Source organism: Bubalus bubalis, chromosome 5 (genome assembly GCF_019923935.1).
Source record: "Bubalus bubalis isolate 160015118507 breed Murrah chromosome 5, NDDB_SH_1, whole genome shotgun sequence".
In the NCBI taxonomy this organism is placed as follows: domain Eukaryota; kingdom Metazoa; phylum Chordata; class Mammalia; order Artiodactyla; family Bovidae; genus Bubalus; species Bubalus bubalis.
The window spans coordinates 90,756,794-90,774,818 of NC_059161.1; the positions used below are offsets into that span (position 1 = coordinate 90,756,794).

The 18,025-nt window shown below is 36.9% G+C and overlaps 1 protein-coding gene across 16 annotated transcripts in view; it reads left to right on the plus strand.

Moving 5' to 3' along the window:
- Nucleotides 1-18,025, plus strand: part of DLG2 (discs large MAGUK scaffold protein 2) — a 2,352,634-nt gene that overhangs the window by 330,396 nt on the left and 2,004,213 nt on the right. For all 16 annotated transcript variants that reach the window (XM_045165939.1, XM_045165929.1, XM_045165926.1 and 13 more), the window contains one exon: nucleotides 7,614-7,759. In XM_045165939.1, the coding sequence (XP_045021874.1) occupies nucleotides 7,614-7,759 (146 nt within the window). The remainder of the gene's footprint in view (nucleotides 1-7,613; nucleotides 7,760-18,025) is intronic.

The window sequence follows — 18,025 nt, forward strand, 5'->3', positions numbered from 1 at the left end:
ATAGTTCTTCTGTGTATTCCTGCCACCTCTTCTTAATATCTTCTGCTTCTGTTAGGTCCATACCATTTCTGTCCTTTATCGAGCCCATCTTTGCATGAAATGTTCCCTTGGTATCTCTAATTTTCTTGAAGAGATCTCTAGTTTTTCCCATTCTGTTGTTTTCTTCTGTTTCTTTGCATTGATTGCTGAGGAAGGCTTTCTTATCTCTTCTTGCTATTCTTTGGAACTCTGCATTCAGATGCTTATATTTTTCCTTTTCTCCTTTGCTTTTCACTTCTCTTATTTTCACAGCTATTTGTAAGGCCTCCTCAGACAGCCATTTTGCTTTTTTGCATTTCTTTTCTATGGGGATGGTCTTGATCCCTGTCTCCTATACAATGTCATGAACCTCATTCCATAGTTCATCAGGCACTCTATCTATCAGATCTAGTCCTTTAAATCTATTTCTCACTTCCACTGTATAGTCATAAGGGATTTGATTTAGGTCATACCTGAATGGTCTAGTGGTTTTCCCTACTTTCTTCAATTTAAGTCTGAATTTGGCAATAAGGAGTTCATGATCTGAGCCACAGTCAGCTCCTGGTCTTATTTTTGTTGACTGTATAGTGCTTCTCCATCTTTGGCTGCAAAGAATATAATCAATCTGATTTCGGTGTTGACCATCTGGTGATGTCCATGTGTAGAGTCTTCTCTTGTGTTGTTGGAAGAGGGTGTTTGCTATGACCAGTGCATTTTCTTGGCAAAACTCTATTAGTCTTTGCCTTGCTTCATTCTGTATTCCAAGGCCAAATTTGCCTGTTACTCCAGGTGTTTCTTGCTTCCTACTTTTGCATTTCAGTCCCCTATAATGAAAAGGACGTCTTTTTGGGGTGTTAGTTGTAAAAGGTCTTGTAGGTCTTCATAGAACCATTCAACTTCAGCTTCTTCAGTGTTACTGGTTGGGGCATAGACTTGGATTACTGTGATATTGAATGGTTTGCCTTGGAAATGAACAGAGATCATTCTGTCATTTTTGAGATTGCATCCAAGTACTGCATTTCGGACTCTTTTGTTGACCATGATGGCTACTCCATTTCTTCTAAGGGATTCCTGCCCGCATAGTAGATATAATGGTCATCTGAGTTAAATTCACCCATTCCAGTCCATTTTAGTTTGCTGATTCCTAGAATGTCGATGTTCACTCTTGCCATCTCTTGTTTGACCGCTTCCAATTTACCTTGATTCATGGACCTGACATTCCAGGTTCCTATGCAATATTGCTCTTTACAGCATCGGACCTTGCTTCTATCAATATACCAACCCTTAGAATGCTCAAAAGTATGGAAAGTATTTGTATGATTTTATATCTGTATGACTTTTACCTTCTGCTCTTACACATTTTACATACATGACTTCACAGCCTCTTTATTGCTAGTGCCAGAATAAATTTGTAGTTGTGCATGAAATTTGAGAGTAACTTTTTAGAATAAACCAGTATTTATTAAATACTCAATTTTTCTTCAATATGTAAAAAAGTATAATATTTATACATGTAAAAGAGTGTGTGTGTGTGTGTATATATATATATATATATATATATATATGTAGCATGGTAATAAAAAAAACATTTCTTTTTTTTTTAAAAAAAAAAAAACATTTCTGAAATAAGCCCCCAAATCTGGAACTGAAAACCTGTATGTTCCTCTTTTATCCCATTTTCCTCCCCATTCCTTGCACTGTTGTAATTACAACTTTTCATGTGCTTCTTTGCTTTGATCTATTTTTTTTCACATATATTTGTATGAATGCCTGAAAATATATAGCTTAGTTTTGCCTGTTTTTGAACTTTAAAAAAATATTTTTGTACTGAGACTTGTTTTTTTTTTTTCATTCAACGTTATGTTTCTAAGATTTTTTCATGTTATTTCGTGATACTATAGTTCATTCATTTTGGCTGTTACATGAATTCCATTCTGAAAACATACCATATTTATCTACTTTTTTGATGGAGATTTTTTGCTAATTTTTTGCTCCCATAATCTGTGCTGCTATGAACATTTTGGTTTGTGTCCTGATGCATATGTGTAAGAGTTTATCTATAATATATACTGAGTAGAAGAAATGCTGGATTACAGAAAAAAAAAAAAGGGTGAATTTTACAAGACAAGATTATTTTCTAAAGTGGTCATGGCAATTCAGACTCACCAGGAATAAATGTTACCATTCATTCATAGATTTTTTTCCCTTTTTTAATTGAAATATATAGTTGGCATGTACTGTGCTAAGTCACTTCAGTCATGTCCAACTCTTTGCAACCCTATGAACTGTATCCCACCAGTCTCCTCTGTCCATGGGAGTCTCGAGGCAAGAATATTGGAGTGGGTTGCCATGCTCTCCTCCAGGGAATCTTCCAGATCCAGGTATCAAACCTGCATCTCTTATGTCTCCTGCACTGGCAGGCAGGCTCTTTACCCCTAGTGCCACCTGGGAAGCCCACAGTTGACATATAATATTATATGTTACAGGTATACAATATAGTGATTCATAGTTTTTAAAGATTATACTCATTTATAATTATCAAATATTGTCTATATTACAAGTGGTGTACAATGTATCCTTGTAGCTTAATCCCCTACTAATATGTTGCCCCTCTCCTCTTCCCCTTCTCCACTGCTAAGTACTAGTTTGTTCTCTATATCTGAGAGTGAATAAACTTACCTAAGGAGGTAAAACATCTGTACTTGGAAAACTATAGGATACCGTTGAAAGAAATTGGAGGCAACACATACAGATGGAAGGACACACTGTGTTCTTGGATTGGAAGAATTAACCAAGGTTGATTAATTAACCTTGTTAAAATGGCCATACTACCCAAGACAACGTACAAATGCAATGCAATCCCTATCAAAATACCAATGACATTTTTCACAGAACTTGAAGAAATAATTTTAAAATTTGTATGGAAACACACACACACACAAAATATATTATAGCCAAAATAATCATAAACCATAATAGAGCTGGAGGAATTATTCTCCCTGACTTCAAGATATACTAAACTACAGTAATATTTTAGCCAATATTATTGGTGTAGGTGGTGTTTGGTTATGATCTTAGTGTGTATTTATGACCACAAATGAGATTGAGAATCTTTTCCCTTATCAGATTTATCAGTGATACATGTTTGCTGTGAAATATCCTGTTTATATTTTCCCACCTTTTTTTTTTTTTTCTTTTGGTTTGTATTCCTTTTTGGTTTTTACACACCCACATACTGTCCCTTTGCCTGTATGATATGAAGATAACTTCTCTCAATTGCATCTTGTCTTTTTCACTTTCTTTATTGAGGTGTAATTGATATATAATAAACTGCACATATGTGAAGCAATGATTTAATGTTTTGATATATGCACACACTCCTTTATAAACTCTCCCACTCACCCTTTCCTGCCTAACCTCACAGTCCTATTCCCAGGCAACTACAGAATTGTTTTGTCAATATAGATTAGTTTGCATTTTCTAGAATTTTATATAACTGGTATTATAAAAGACACGTTTATTTTTCTCTGACTTCTTTTACTTGGCATTATTTTGAAATTCATCCATGTTGTATGTATCATTTTCTTTTGTTTTTTTATTGATGAGTAGTCTTCCATTGTATGGGTATACTCTATTGATCTACTGATGGACATTTGGATTGCTTTCAAATATGACTTTTTACATGAATGTATATTTCCTTCTCCTTAGATAAGTATCTAGAACAGTGATGGCTGGATTATATAGTAGCTATATGTTTAACTTTTTAAGAAATTACCGAACTTTTTCAAACTGGTTGTACTGTTTTCCATACTCACCATCAGCAATTGAGAGTTCTAGTTCTTTAGGATTACTGTCAGTTCTTGGGATGATCAGTTTTAAAAATTGTAACCAGTTTAATAAATATGTAGTGAAAAATGTAGTAGTATCTCATTGTGGTTTAACATTTTTCTTTCTCTAATGATTAATGTGCAGCCATGAAATTAAAAGATGCTTACTCCTTGGAAGGAAAGTTATGACCAACCTAGATAGCATATTCAAAAGCAGAGACATTACTTTGCCAACAAAGGTCCGTCTAGTCAAGGCTATGGTTTTTCCAGTGGTCATGTATGGATGTGAGAGTTGGACTGTGAAGAAGGCTGAGTGCCAAAGAATTGATGCTTTTGAACTGTGGTGTTGGGGAAGACTCTTGAGAGTCCCTTGGACTGCAAGGAGATCCAACCAGTCCATTCTGAAGGAGATCAGCCCTGGGATTTCTTTGGAAGGAATGATGCTAAAGCTGAAACTCCAGTACTTTGGCCACCTCATGCGAAGAGTTGAGTCATTGGAAAAGACTCTGATGCTGGGAGGGATTGGGGGCAGGAGGAGAAGGGGACTCCAGAGGATGAGATGGCGGGATGGCATCACTGGCTGGATGGCATCACTGTCTCGATGGACGTGAGTCTGAGTGAATTCCAGGAGTTGGTGATGGACAAGGAGGCCTGGTGTGCTGCAATTCATGGGGTTGCAAAGAGTTGGACAGGACTGAGCGACTGAACTGAACTGACTGAATGATTAATGATGTTGAATATCTTTTCATGTGCTTATCTGCTACCTCTTACTTTCTTGGTGAAGTGCCTAGTCAAATCTTTTACCCATTTTTCAATTGGATTCTTTGGCTTCTTTTTGTTTTGAGAGTTCTTTATGTATTCTAGATGCAAACCTAAAAAATATATATATGTGATTTGCAAAGGAATGCAGTCCCCCCTTAGTAGTTTTCTTTCAAGATTTTTAAGTTGTTCTTCTGTCATCCAGCCTCCATTATTGCTACTGAGATTAGTCTTTTCTGTGTGACTGCTTTTAAGATGTCTGCTTTGTCCTTGGTGTTCTGCTTATTGTGCTATGTCTAGGCCTAGGCATTGTTGTTGTCAGTTGCTCAGTTGTGTCTGACTCTTTGTGACCCCATCGACTGCAGCACGCCAGGCTTCCCTGTTTTTCACCATCTCCTGGAGCTTGCTCAAACTCATGTGTGTTGAGTCAGTTATGCCATCCAACCATCTTGTTCTTTCTTGTCCCCTTCTCCTTTAGCCTTCCATCTTTCCCAGTATCAGGGTCTTTTCTAATGAGTTGGCTCTTTGCATCAGGTTGCCAGAGTAGCTTTTATTTATTCTCTTTTTTTAAAATGAACTGTTACTTTCAGGACCTGAGAATTCATATTTTTATAAATTCTAAAAATTTGATATTCATAGCCCTTTAAATGTCATTTGTTATTTATTTTATTTTTCCCCTGAAGATATCTACTAGAAAAGTAATGGACCTTCTTATCTATCCTCTGTATATTCTAATATTTCTCTCACATTTTCCATTCTGTTTTCTCCTTTGTTGCATTCTGGGTAACTTCTTTGGGTATATTTTCCAGTTCTGCTTTGTTTAGTCTGCTGTTTAACCCATCCATTGAGTATTTTTAAAATAATGTCATATTTTCTTTCATTTATACTGATATAGATTCTTGGACATTTATTTTATACTTTGGATAGAATCCAATCCTATGTTACATATATATTTACTCAAATTGCTCCAATTTTGGCCAGTTTGGCTGCTCTTTCTCATAACTTTTGTGTTGTTTTGACATGCCCCATTGCAGCAAAATTTTTAAAATTTGGGTTGAGGAGCTTATTCTCAAGGTACTCCAGGCTCATCTTGTTATATTTTCTGCCCCAGTACTAGGATCAAATATTTCCCCCCAAAGCTCTGGTTTCCTTTATTGAAACCAAGATCTGGTTCCTATGCGTGCCAGTTGCTGTTGGAGTGTTCTTGCTGCTAGGCCCTCTCAATCTAGAAAAATATGGCAGCTAGGAAATATTAATACACATATTTGATTTCTATTTCTATTCATATTTTCTTTATTTCTGTCCTTCTCTTTGTCCTTCCCATCTTTCCTTCCAAACTTCTGAATTCATATAGATACTCCCAATTCTAACTTAATACCACTGTACTTGTTCTTACCCTCTGCCATTTGTTGGAGAATGCTATATACAATAATGCTAAAGTCATTATTGTAGGCCCTTTCATCAGACAGGGTGAGGGAATATGTGTTTTTATAGTTGGACATGACCGAGTGACTGAACAATAACAAATACTAACCTGTATATATACATATGTATAAGTATTTCTACATGTATTCATTCCTATTTCTATTAAGCTAAAAAGGAGTTTGTAATGATGTCTTTAATCCAAAATCATATGACTCATTGTACAATGCCCTACCCACCCACTTTTTTGTTTGTAACTTCCTACTCCACCAGCGAGAAACCTGGTTCCTACCATCTACCATCCATTTACTTAATTGTTCAATTCTGATTATATACATACAGTGACTTCAAAATTGTTGACTTGTACTCCACGAGAAACAAATTTACCAGTTAGAGTGTAGACTAGGATGCTTTTGTATAAATTTCTTTGTCTTTGGTTTTACAGTCTCTACTGATATTCAGGTCATCATCTTTTTCTCCCACCGCCTTCAATGACGTTATTTCATTCATCTGTGATATAGTTAGATTCTTTTGTCACAGTCTACTTTTCATCTTGGGATTCCCTGGGCTCCTAAATGATTTTTAAAATTTGCATATGTTATGGTTTATTCTTTGTGCTGTAAAATTCTTTGGATTTTGACAGATGCTTCCTGTTAGGTGCCAACCAATATAGTATCATTACAGAATATTTTCCTCACTCTGTGCTTTCCTATTCAACCCTCCTCCTATTCTCCTAGAACTTCTGGAAGTCACTAATAGTTTTATTGTCTCTTTAGTTGTTTGTTTGTTTTTTCCAAAAATTATATAAATGGAATCCTCTAATATGGAGGCTAGCTACATGCCTTGGAGAAGGCAATGGCACCCCACTCCAGTACTTTTGCCTGGAAAATCCCATGGACAGAGGAGCCTGGTGGGCTGCAGTCCATGGGGTCTCTAGAGTCGGACACGACTGAGCAACTTCACTTTCACTTTTCACTTTCATGCATTGGAGAAGGAAATGGCAACCCACTCCAGTGTTCTTGCCTGGAGAATTCCAGGGATGGGGAAGCCTGGTGGGCTGCCGTCTATGGGGTCGTATAGAGTCGGACACGACTGAAGCAACTTAGCAGCAGCAGCAGCAGAGGCTACATGCCTGGCTTTTTTAAACTCAGCAATATACATTTAAGACTCATCCATGTTTTTACATAGTTTGATAACTCATTTCTTATTATTGTTAAATAGTATTTTATGTATTGCAGTATGTTTATCCATTCACTAATTGAAGGACATCTTGATTACTTCTAATTTTTGCAATTCTAAATAAAGTTGCTATAAGAATTCTCATACAGATAAAAATGCAACTTTTAGGATTTCTATTTTTGTTGTTTCTCTTTGCATACATATTTATGTAGTTCTTTTTAATTAATTAATGTATTTATTTTTGGCTGCAATGTATCTTCATTGCTGTGCACAGGCTTTTTCTAGTTGCAGCAAATGGTTGCAGTGGTTTCTTTTAATTAGCAAAATCTTCCATATACTTGTGCATGAAGAAGCTATCTGTGAGGTCATCCATGACATGTTGACTTTTCTCTTGCATTTTCTTTACAGATATTCAAGAATTTTATGAGGTGACATTGCTAAATTCTCAAAAAAGTTGTGAGCAGAAGACAGAAGAAGCCAATCAAGTTGCACAGAAGTGGGAGAAGACATCCCTTCTTACTTCATGCCATGACAACCTTCAAAAGTCTGCAGAGGTACATTATTGAAAGTTTTGAAAGTACTAAATATTTATTTATACCAGTAAATACCAAAATTATTTATACCAGTAAAGAAGAAGTAGTTATTAGTAGTGGTAGTTTTAGTAGTAGTAATGATTATTAACAAACGTTGTCAAACAATAATAATAGAAACTTAGTTACATACTATAGTGTCAGTATTACATACCAACATTACATACCATACTGTATATAATATTTGCATATGCAAATTCAGATTTTGCCAAAAGATAAAACCAGGTATAGGAAGAACATGGTTCTTCATGTTATATAAATGAGTTCTGTCACAAATATTGTCATTGTTTGAGCTGACTCAAGTATCAGGCATTCTGGAATTTCAGAACATGTGTTGATGCAATGAGGGAAGGAGACGGACAGCGAGGTTGGAGAGTATGGTCTGAGACTGTGATCTCTGTAGTAGAGTCAGGTATCCTGGGGCAAATAAAATGATTTATTGGGATATAGGAACAAAATAATAGAACTCTCATTTATATTGCTTTTTATTACATTCTTTACAATCTTTTATATTTAGATAATTTATAACATTAACAGTCATACATGTACATTTAAGAATAAATATAAAGCTATTAGAACACGACTGAGTGACTGATCTGATCTGATCTGATTAGAACTGTATATGCTCAAATGGTTTTTTGTGGCTGGGATTATGAAATCAAAAGTTTGAAGACTACTGTTGGGTTTAGCAGTTACCAAAGAGCAAGGCAAGTTGAGGTATGTCTCGTTTTCATAGGCTAGGGTCAATATGGTGGCAGGAACTGATTAATGATGTTTTTAAGTGGCAGTTGGTACTTTGAAGGCAGGTAGTGTGTGTGTTGCACACACATGCACACACACAATATGTCAAAATTGGGGTTGTGGAGCCGATTTGGAAACTGATTGAATCCTAGTGCGAATCAATGGCACTTTGATTGCTGAGTCTTTGAATTGTTAAGTTTGAGACCTGTGATACACTTTCCAGCCTGCTCAGAACTTATTTGGAAACTGGATAAGACTGAAGCTAATGATCACCTTGATTCCTTGAAGTATAGGTTAACAGTGACAGTAATGTGTCAATGCATAGATACCTACTATGTGAGGTTTCTTAAGTACTTAAAAGCATTAAAACATCTTAATTTCAATACCTAGAAGTAACTTGACTTCTTAATCTTTTTTTCTGTACAAATATATGTACAGAAAACTAGGACAACAGCTTGTAGGGTGTGTTGATGACTTTTAAATTGAATGCTGTACTAATAGTATTTATCCATATAACATCAATAAATATTCTTGAAAATATTTTAATGACTATACAATATTCTACCATTTGGAACTTAAGCAGTTCTCCATTAAAAATTGAGGCTATCTCCAGTTTTGTGCCATGAGTAATGTGTAATGGCTATCTGTGTATGTAAACCCTTGTGTTTTTTCCGGTTATTTCATTAGGGTTGATTTTTGTAAATGAAACAACTGAGGCCAAGGATATTGACGTTTTTAAGGCTCTTGTTACAAATTGTCAAAGTGCTCTGCAGAAGTGCTATCAGCAATATTAGAAAAGACAAATTTACCTATATTCTTAGTAGCACTAGTCATTTAAAATATTTGTCAAAATAAAAGATAAAATTTGGTACATAATGATTTACATTGCAATTATTTATTATTGAGACTGACCTGTGTTTTCTTATGGTTATTGGCTTGTATTTGTTTTGTGATTTATTCAAGCTCTTTGTCCATTTTTCTGAGTGGTGCTAGAATTCTTATAGTTTTATAAGCATTTTATTTATGAACTATGTCATCTTGCAGTATTTCTAGTTTGTTGATTACTGATAATTTTACTTATATGCTTTTTGGCATTCAAACTATTTAAAATTTTTATTTGATAAAATTGAGCACATTTTTTGTTTTTATTCTTCTTTCTTTGCTTTTGCTTCTCCATTCCAGGATTAATTAACTATTCTATTTTTTTGTAGTCTGTTATTGCTTTGATATTTGTTCTTTTGAATTTTTAAAAATTATTTTTAATAAATCTCTAGATCCATAGTCCAGGACATATACCTAGTTTTGTATAAAACATCAAAGATATGCTGAAGTTCCTTTTTTAAAAAGAACTTTCTTGTTTTTGCATGTCTCCTCTTTTACCTGCTTCCTTCCTATGTTGCATTAGCTCTACCCTCCCACGTACAAGGTAACCCATCTTAATAACTTAGTGTGTTTAATCCCTCTTCAGTCATGTAATATGTATTCATATATAAACATATAAATTATATATATTCATATATAAATTATATATGTGTGTATATATATCTGTATTGAAACATGCACACATATATACACATAGAATTTTGCACAACAATGGTTTCTCAAAAAACTTTCATATTATTTGACTGCTTCTTCAACTTGTCTGGCATAGCTTTCATTCATTCTTCTCATGGATGCATAATTTCATAGTGTGAATATGTCTTCAGTCATACCCCTTAATGGTAATTTACTGTTTCCGGTTTTCCGCCACTATAAATAGTACTGCAATCTGATGATTGCATGTACAGTCAAACTTACTGATGCTTTTGTATCTATAGGATAGATTCTCAGGGATGGTATTATTGGTTTCATGGTATGTGTATTTTTCATTTAAATAATGTTGCTGGACTGATTTCACCTTTCACATTTCTGCTGACACTGCATGTTGGTACAATTTAACCTCACATCCTTCACAGCAGAAGGTGTTACTGCTCTTCTTAATTTTTGCCAGTTTAATAAGCTTAGTAATAGTTCGTTTTTAACATAATTTCCAGTTTTCAGACTATTGGTGAATTTGAGCATTGTTTCATATGTTTGTTGGGTATTTTAGTCTGCTATTCTATGAATTTATTCATATTCTTTTTCTCATTATTCTATTGTTTATCTCTGTTTATTGGTGTGGGATTTTTGTATATTCAAATTATTCAATTTAGACAATATTGCTGTATATAGATTTTCTTAGAGATAAACATTTTCCACAAATTGATACATACATGTAATGCCTTTGTTTTATGATTAGTATCCTTTCAACAAATACATCAGCTAGAAAACTGATTAAAATAAAACCTTTAGGCTGTTTATTCAGCAGTTATCTATAAGATTATTTGATTGAGTCGATATAAATCAGGACTTATAATTGGTTTATGAACAGATGCCAGCAATATAAGGAAGAATAATGAGAAAAAATTCACTTGGGAATTAGACTTAGTCATTTTCAACATCAAAATTAAGATAGGCAAAATATACTTAATATAATACAGGTTTTTCCACATTCAATTTTAGCATTTCTTTTAATGCAATTCAGCATATCTTGTAATCCCCTGTTGGAAAGTTCTCAGTCTATAGTGATTTGGATATTGGCCAGTTATATCCAAAATATATGAACATGAACACACATTAACTCCAGTCAGTATGCTTCTTAGGTGAGTCTGATTGATTGCTCTTCCTTAATGGGGTATGTGAGGCAAAATGACAGGTCTTACTGAAGATGGAAGTGGAAAGAGGGGTAAAGTATCTTTATTTGGGATTTCTGTCACCTGGGCCAGGATAACTAAGGATCTTGCCCTGTGGCGGTCAGCTTTCCAAAAGCTAGGTTTAGAAAGTGAGTCCAAATTAAATTGATGCTAAAATAGTCTAAGTGAAGAATAGCAATTGAGAAATGGAAGGGAAAATGGAGTTCATAACCAGAAAAGCTTAGACTAACATTAAATAGATGCTGAGGATGGAGTGCAAATACTTGTCATACTTTTTAATTCTCACTCTGTATTCCCTTCTGTGAACAAACTGAGTTTATTTAAAGCATCTGGGAAAGAGGTAAGCTCTGTAGGGACAGCAATCATAAATCTCCATTTTCCCTGATTCCTGGGCACCCACAAGAATATTTGTCACATAATAGGCTCAAGAAGTATATTTTAAACCAGAAGAAAGTCCCTCTATGCATCCTCTGGTTCCTAGTTTCAGTCTGGTCGTGAGACGCCTTGTGTATCCCATCATGCTTCTCCTCTTCCGTTCTCTTAGTTGAGTCTCCCCATGATGTAGACTACAGTGGAGAATAAATTGGTGTACCTTAGTTGATCAGAGCTGACAAAGGAAGTCATGGATAGTACCTTCTGAATCAACAAGAATGATACCTGTATTACTGGTACATTGGCTCTAGAAACAGAAATTTCAAAAGTCAAAGGTCTTACCACTAGGATATTGCTTTCTGTAATATCCTGATTAGGAGTTTCTCCCATGACTCAAGTGGTAAATAATCTGCCTGTAATGCAAGAGACACAGGAGACTCAGGTTTGATCCCTGGATTGGGAAGGTCCCCTGGAGAAGGATGTGGCAACCCACTCAGGTAGTCTTGCCTGAAAAAATTCCCTGGACAGAAGAGCCTGACAGGCTACAGTCCATATGGTCACAAAGAGTTGGACACAACTGAGCACATACACACATATATGTACTAGTACACTTATTTTCAAAAGATTTTATTTAGACATCCATAGCCTTTCAAAATCTTTGACAATGAAAGAAAATGCAAAAGGAGCTATCTTCTCACCACTGCAGTCTACCACTCTGAGGCAAAAGTCAAGAATAGTAGTTGAAATAATTATTTTTTATGGATTCAGTATTTAACTGATGTTTTTGTTTTGTTTTGTTTTAGTAGAGTCAAATCAATCTCTTGAAGTGTTTTGACAATGTAAAGACAAAATCTGGTAGCATGAGAATGATTATTTCAGAGCAAATGACCATTGGATTGGATATTTTAAAGACATCTGACTACAATATGTCAGTGTTACTTTATTGCCAAGAAAGTGTTGCCATCCCAGTAGAAGGCTCCACAAGGAAGGACACCACTGTACGCTGTCTAGCATAGTGCCTGGTGCAGGTGAATATTAAAGAAATATGATAGGGCATAGAAATTTTAACTTTCTTTTTCTGTAGATCAGCATGATCTTGGTATGAAGCCTTAGATCTGCCAAGAGGCAGAAAATATAATCTTAGTCAATTCTAGGTTTTCTCAAAGGCTTCCTGCTTTATACTTAATCACTCCCCCACTTTTCCTGTACAGTCTATTTTTTTCTCAGAGGAAACAATTCCCTGGGGGCACATAGTCCGCAACTGCATCTCAGTGAGAGCAGAGATATTGTATAATATTGTACATCAGTGTGTTGAGGAGAGTGCCTCAGTGACTATTGATGGACTTAATAATGTTGATGAAAGAGACATGCAAGGAAGTGATACTAAGCAGGAACCTGTGGAGGCTCCTGGGCACAGAACTCTACCTGTGTCCTTCATTTTTCAATTATAGGAAATAGGCTTAATTCAGCCCCCATGGCATTCTCTGAGTTCTAAGAGGCAGGTTCAAACAGTTGTTAATTAGGGAAGGGAGGAAATGTAAGACAGGCATGGAGCAGTCAAGAGAAGCAATAGTGCAGCCTTGGGGCAAGGCCTTGCTTCTCCATCAAGGGATACAATATCTTTGAGCTGTTTTGTAGTTGCTGAAATCCCCACAGGGTGGGAGAAGTTAAAGTTAACAATGGTCTGCTGTCCACAAGCAAGTAAACCCTAGACCAATGGGAACCAGAAGGTTGATGTTGCTGACTTCCACTTACCTCATTACCAACCAATCAGAATAATGTCCATGAGCTGATCACTCCCTCTTTGATCCATTTCTTTAAAACTTCTCATTGGTACCTGCTCTAGGTTGAGACACACAGTCTTGAGGGCGCTAGCCTGCTGTGGCCCCCTTTGCCTGGTGAAGCAATACAGCTGTTCTTCTCTACTTCACCCAAAACTCTGTGTGTGAGATTTAATTTGGTGTCAGGGTACAGCGGAGAAGGCGATGGCACCCCACTCCAGTACCCATGGACGGAGCAGCCTGGTAGGCTGCAGTCCACGGGGTCGCGAAGAGTCAGACACGACTGAGCGACTTTCCTTTCACTTTTCACTTTCATGCATTGGAGAAGGAAATGCAACCCATTCCAGTGTTCTTGCCTGGAGAATCCCAGGGACAGGGGAGCCTCTTGGGCTGCCGTCTCTGGGGTCGCACAGAGTCGGACACGACTGAAGCGACTTTGCAGCAGCAGCAACAGGGTACAGAGCCAAATTTGACTTCAGAGGCATCATGTTCATCAGTCAGCGTCTGTTATGAGATAATTCCCATTGGGGCTTTTCCTTCCTAATCTTTGGTAGTCATCACTCCTTTAAGTTGGCATTTGTAGCTGAGATGCATATTTCCACCTGGTCTCCAGCTTTAAGGTTCACTTTACCATCTGTTCTTCCTCTTCATTCCAACCACAAAGAGTCTTCACTTAAAAAGAAAATCACCAGTACATCTCATAGCTACATGGGTGAAAACCAGCAAAATGAACATTTGGCTGTTTCTTGCTCTTTGGGGGCATAGTGGGATCTTGTGAAGCTGCTCAGGATTTACTCTCTGAATTTTCCTCTACTATTGTTTCTGCTTTATTCTCCTGTGCCCTTTTGGTGCCAGGCAACTTCTTTACAGGCTTAGAGTCGGGAGAAGGATGCAAGGTGAAGTGATTCTAATAAAAATTTTCTTTTTCTCTTCTTCTCTCACTCTTTCACGTGAATATTTTTGGTCAGAGAGAGGTGGAGTATGTATATGTAATTGGGAAGAAACAGATTCCATTTGACTGCATATTCTTACAAATCCAGTCTTCTGCCTGGACTATGGCTTTGAATTTAAAAACAAAAATACAGTGTCTGTGCTTTCTGTTCTTATACCCCCGGAAGTTCTGGAGACCTCTAATACAACAACTCAAATGTGGGAATGGTTAGGGTAAAAAGAATTGGTGAGGAATACCCATTATTAATGTCATTCTATGCTTCTGCAACAGATGCAAAATCTTTCAGCAAAGATTTTCTTCATTGGTAGTAGCGCATATCCTAAAACTTGAATCTTAATGCCTGACTTGCTGCAGGAAAACTTGCTATCAAGAAAAAAGGACAGTAGATAGAAATTTCTTAATCAGGTTCTGAAAAATAAGAAAAAAATAAAACGAAGCCTAAAAGTCTCAACAACAGTTTTGCCCCCCCTTGTTTTATTGGAATATAATTGGCATACAGACTAAGTTTAATGTGTACAGCATGACTTCACTTACCTATATTGTGAAATGATTACCTCAATAAATTTAGTCAACATCCATTACTTTACATAACTACCCCCCCCCAAAAAAAAGAGAAAAAAGCAGTTCTTGTGATTAGAACTCTTAGAATATATTCCCTTAACAACTTTCAGATGTACTGTATAGCAGCATTACATTGTAGTCATGTTGGAAATGCTCTCAAAAGGTGTCTTGGGAATAAGACAGACAATGAAAGATGGCTTGGCAAGGCAGTCTTTGCTTCTGCAGAAGGGTGCCCGACAGTCAAAGGTCTGGGAGCAAGCACGCAGAGCAGAAGTCCCCTCTGTTGTTGCTCCTGAGACGCAGGTTTCCTCCTCCGGCTCCTCTTAGGCTGGGAGTCACAGACACAATCTTCCCGGATGTCACCTAAATTTTTGATTGGGTGATTTATATTAACTATTTTCCCCATCCTTTTAGTTCTTTGTGCATGTCCAAGATAAAGCCCACACGATTAACCTGCCGGGACAAAGCCTGCTAAATTAGACTGCCAAATCATTCTTGTGAGGAAGGAGAATCAGGAAGTGAAAAGAACAAAGGATTGGGAACTAGCTGCCATTTTTGGAATCTTATTTATAAGCCAGCTATATACCTTTCTGTTCAACTATTCTAAGAATGTTGAGTCGAATATTCTATTCTGTTCACCTGTATCTAAGAATGAATCACCTTTTATTTCTTATAACTTCTCCTTTGATAGAAGAGATCATATCTTTCTTACAGTCATCATGTTGTACATTACATCCCCAGTATTTTTTTTTATTTTATTTTATTTTTAAACTTTACAATATTGTATTGGTTTTGCCAAATATCAAAATGAATCCACCACAGGTTTACATGTGTTCCCCATCCTGAACCTTCCTCCCTCCTCCCTCCCCATACCATTCCTCTGGGTCTTCCCAGTGCACCAGCCCCAAGCATCCAGTATCATGCATCAAACCTGGACTGGCGACTCGTTTCATATCCCCAGTATTTATTTATCTTCTAACTGGAAATTTGTACCTTGTGAAACCTTTGTTTTTAAAAGATAATTGTGAAAAATGCTGCACATTTTGCCTTGCCATTTGACTCAGTAGTTCTTTGATATTTTGGACTCTGTGTTATTCTCTACTTCAAAATTTTTGCTATAAAATAAGTCATAAATGATGGAAAAATAAGACTGGAATTTTGTAGCATGTGGTGTGACATTGTGTCATATTTAATATAATTTTAAGTGACTGACTTTCTACTGTTCTGTTTTCAAACAGTGTACAAGAAATCTAGAAACCTTCACAGAGGTGAGGGCTTTAGCATTGCTGGTGGAACATAAGACAGTCAAACTCCTTTGTCAAAACGTCCCAGGATCTTCTCACTAGAGTAAAGGTTACATTCCTTAAGAGTTGTGACCCCAGTTACCTCTCAGATCTAAACCCTGCTCCTCACTCACTCCTGTCCCTCCTCCCTAGCCTCTTCACTGCTGCTCAGACACTTAGAGCTTTGAATTTTCCCACTTGCTTTGTCCTTAGGCTGAAATGATATTTCTCCATAGAGCTGCATGGGGAAGGGGAGTTGTCTCTTTCAAATCTTTAATGTCACCTTCTCCTTGATTCCCACCCCATTCTGTTAAAAATACCCTTTTCACATGCCCAGAACCGCTGTTATCATTCCTTGCTTTGTTTTTATTCATAGCACTTTTCATTATCCATCAGAGAGGCGTTATGTTGTTGTTAAGAGCTAGCTACTGTGAGACCATTTCAGTTTGAATCCAAGTTCTACCACTTACTGGCTGAGTGTTTTGAGGAAATTACTTAATCCCACTATATCTCAGCTTCTTCCTCTAAAATGCAGTTGTCATAAGAATTAAATTTTTGTTTTCCCTCACAATGAAATATTAGCTGCACGAGGGCAAGGATTTTTGTCTATTTGGTTTCTTGCTTTTATTCTAGCACCTAGAATCTCTCTCTCATTTTATCAATTACTTGTTGAGAAGTTTAGCTTTATGATTTTGGCTTACAGCAAGTTTTCCTAAGAACAAATATTCTAAAAGTTTGCTCCACCTTTTTAGCCAGGACCATTTGAATCTTCCATGACAGCTAGCTGTATTTTTAAAACAAATGCATAGAGCAAGCGACAGTTGATAGAATGACTCACTCAACCATTAATACTTTCATTTAAATATTTATTGTCTAAGCTACTGTTTTTTGTTAGACTCTGTGGTAGATACATTAACTGGGAGACTCTGAAATTAAAAAAATTTTTTTCCCTGTTGACTCCAACCTCAAGAGGCTTGTTTCCCGGTTGAATGTCTGGGCTTTTAAGGATAATTCCATGGGGATGGCGACTGAAGCACTAACTTTATAGTCAAACATATTTAGGTTTGTAACTGAGAAGGGTTAATTTTGACTCCATGCTGAATCTGTTTCTCTGGCTTTAACCCTTGTTTTGGTGCTTTTGTTATTATAAGCATACACAATGGCCTGCCTCAGGGAACCCTGCCCCTCTCTGCCTGACCCTTAAACTAAATTTGTTTAGCTCACAGGGAAATAACCCGACCCTGCCCACCTGTGAAGAACTGTGACATCCTTAAGTTCCTTGCATAGGGAGAGGTGCCTTGTCAGCGTGGCTCAGAAATTCACATTGGGAGGGCCAGAATCAAGGATAGCTGTGACCTCCTTGTTTATTGATATGGCAGGAGATATTCCATTTCACACCACCTGTGAAATGGCTATAAGGAAATGAAACAAACATATCCCCCTGACTGAAGCTTGCCATTCTAGGAGATATTTGCCAGAATTAAATGGTCTTTTTACTCTGTTTTCCTCACCTCTTTCCATCTCTGACCCATAAAAGAACCTGGCATCCAGGCCCCTGTGCTGTACTTAGTTGGTCAGTTGTGTCCAGCTCTTTGCAACCCCATGGACTGTAGCCCGCCAGGCTCCTCTGTCCCTGGGGATTCTCCGGGCAAGAATACTGGAGTGGGTTGCCATGCCCTCCTCCAGGGGATCTTCCCAACCCAGGTCTCCTGTATTACAAGCGGATTCTTTACCGTCTAAGCCACAAGGGAAGCCCAAGAGTACTGGAGTGGGTAGCCTGTCCCTTCTCCAGGGGATCCTCCAAACCT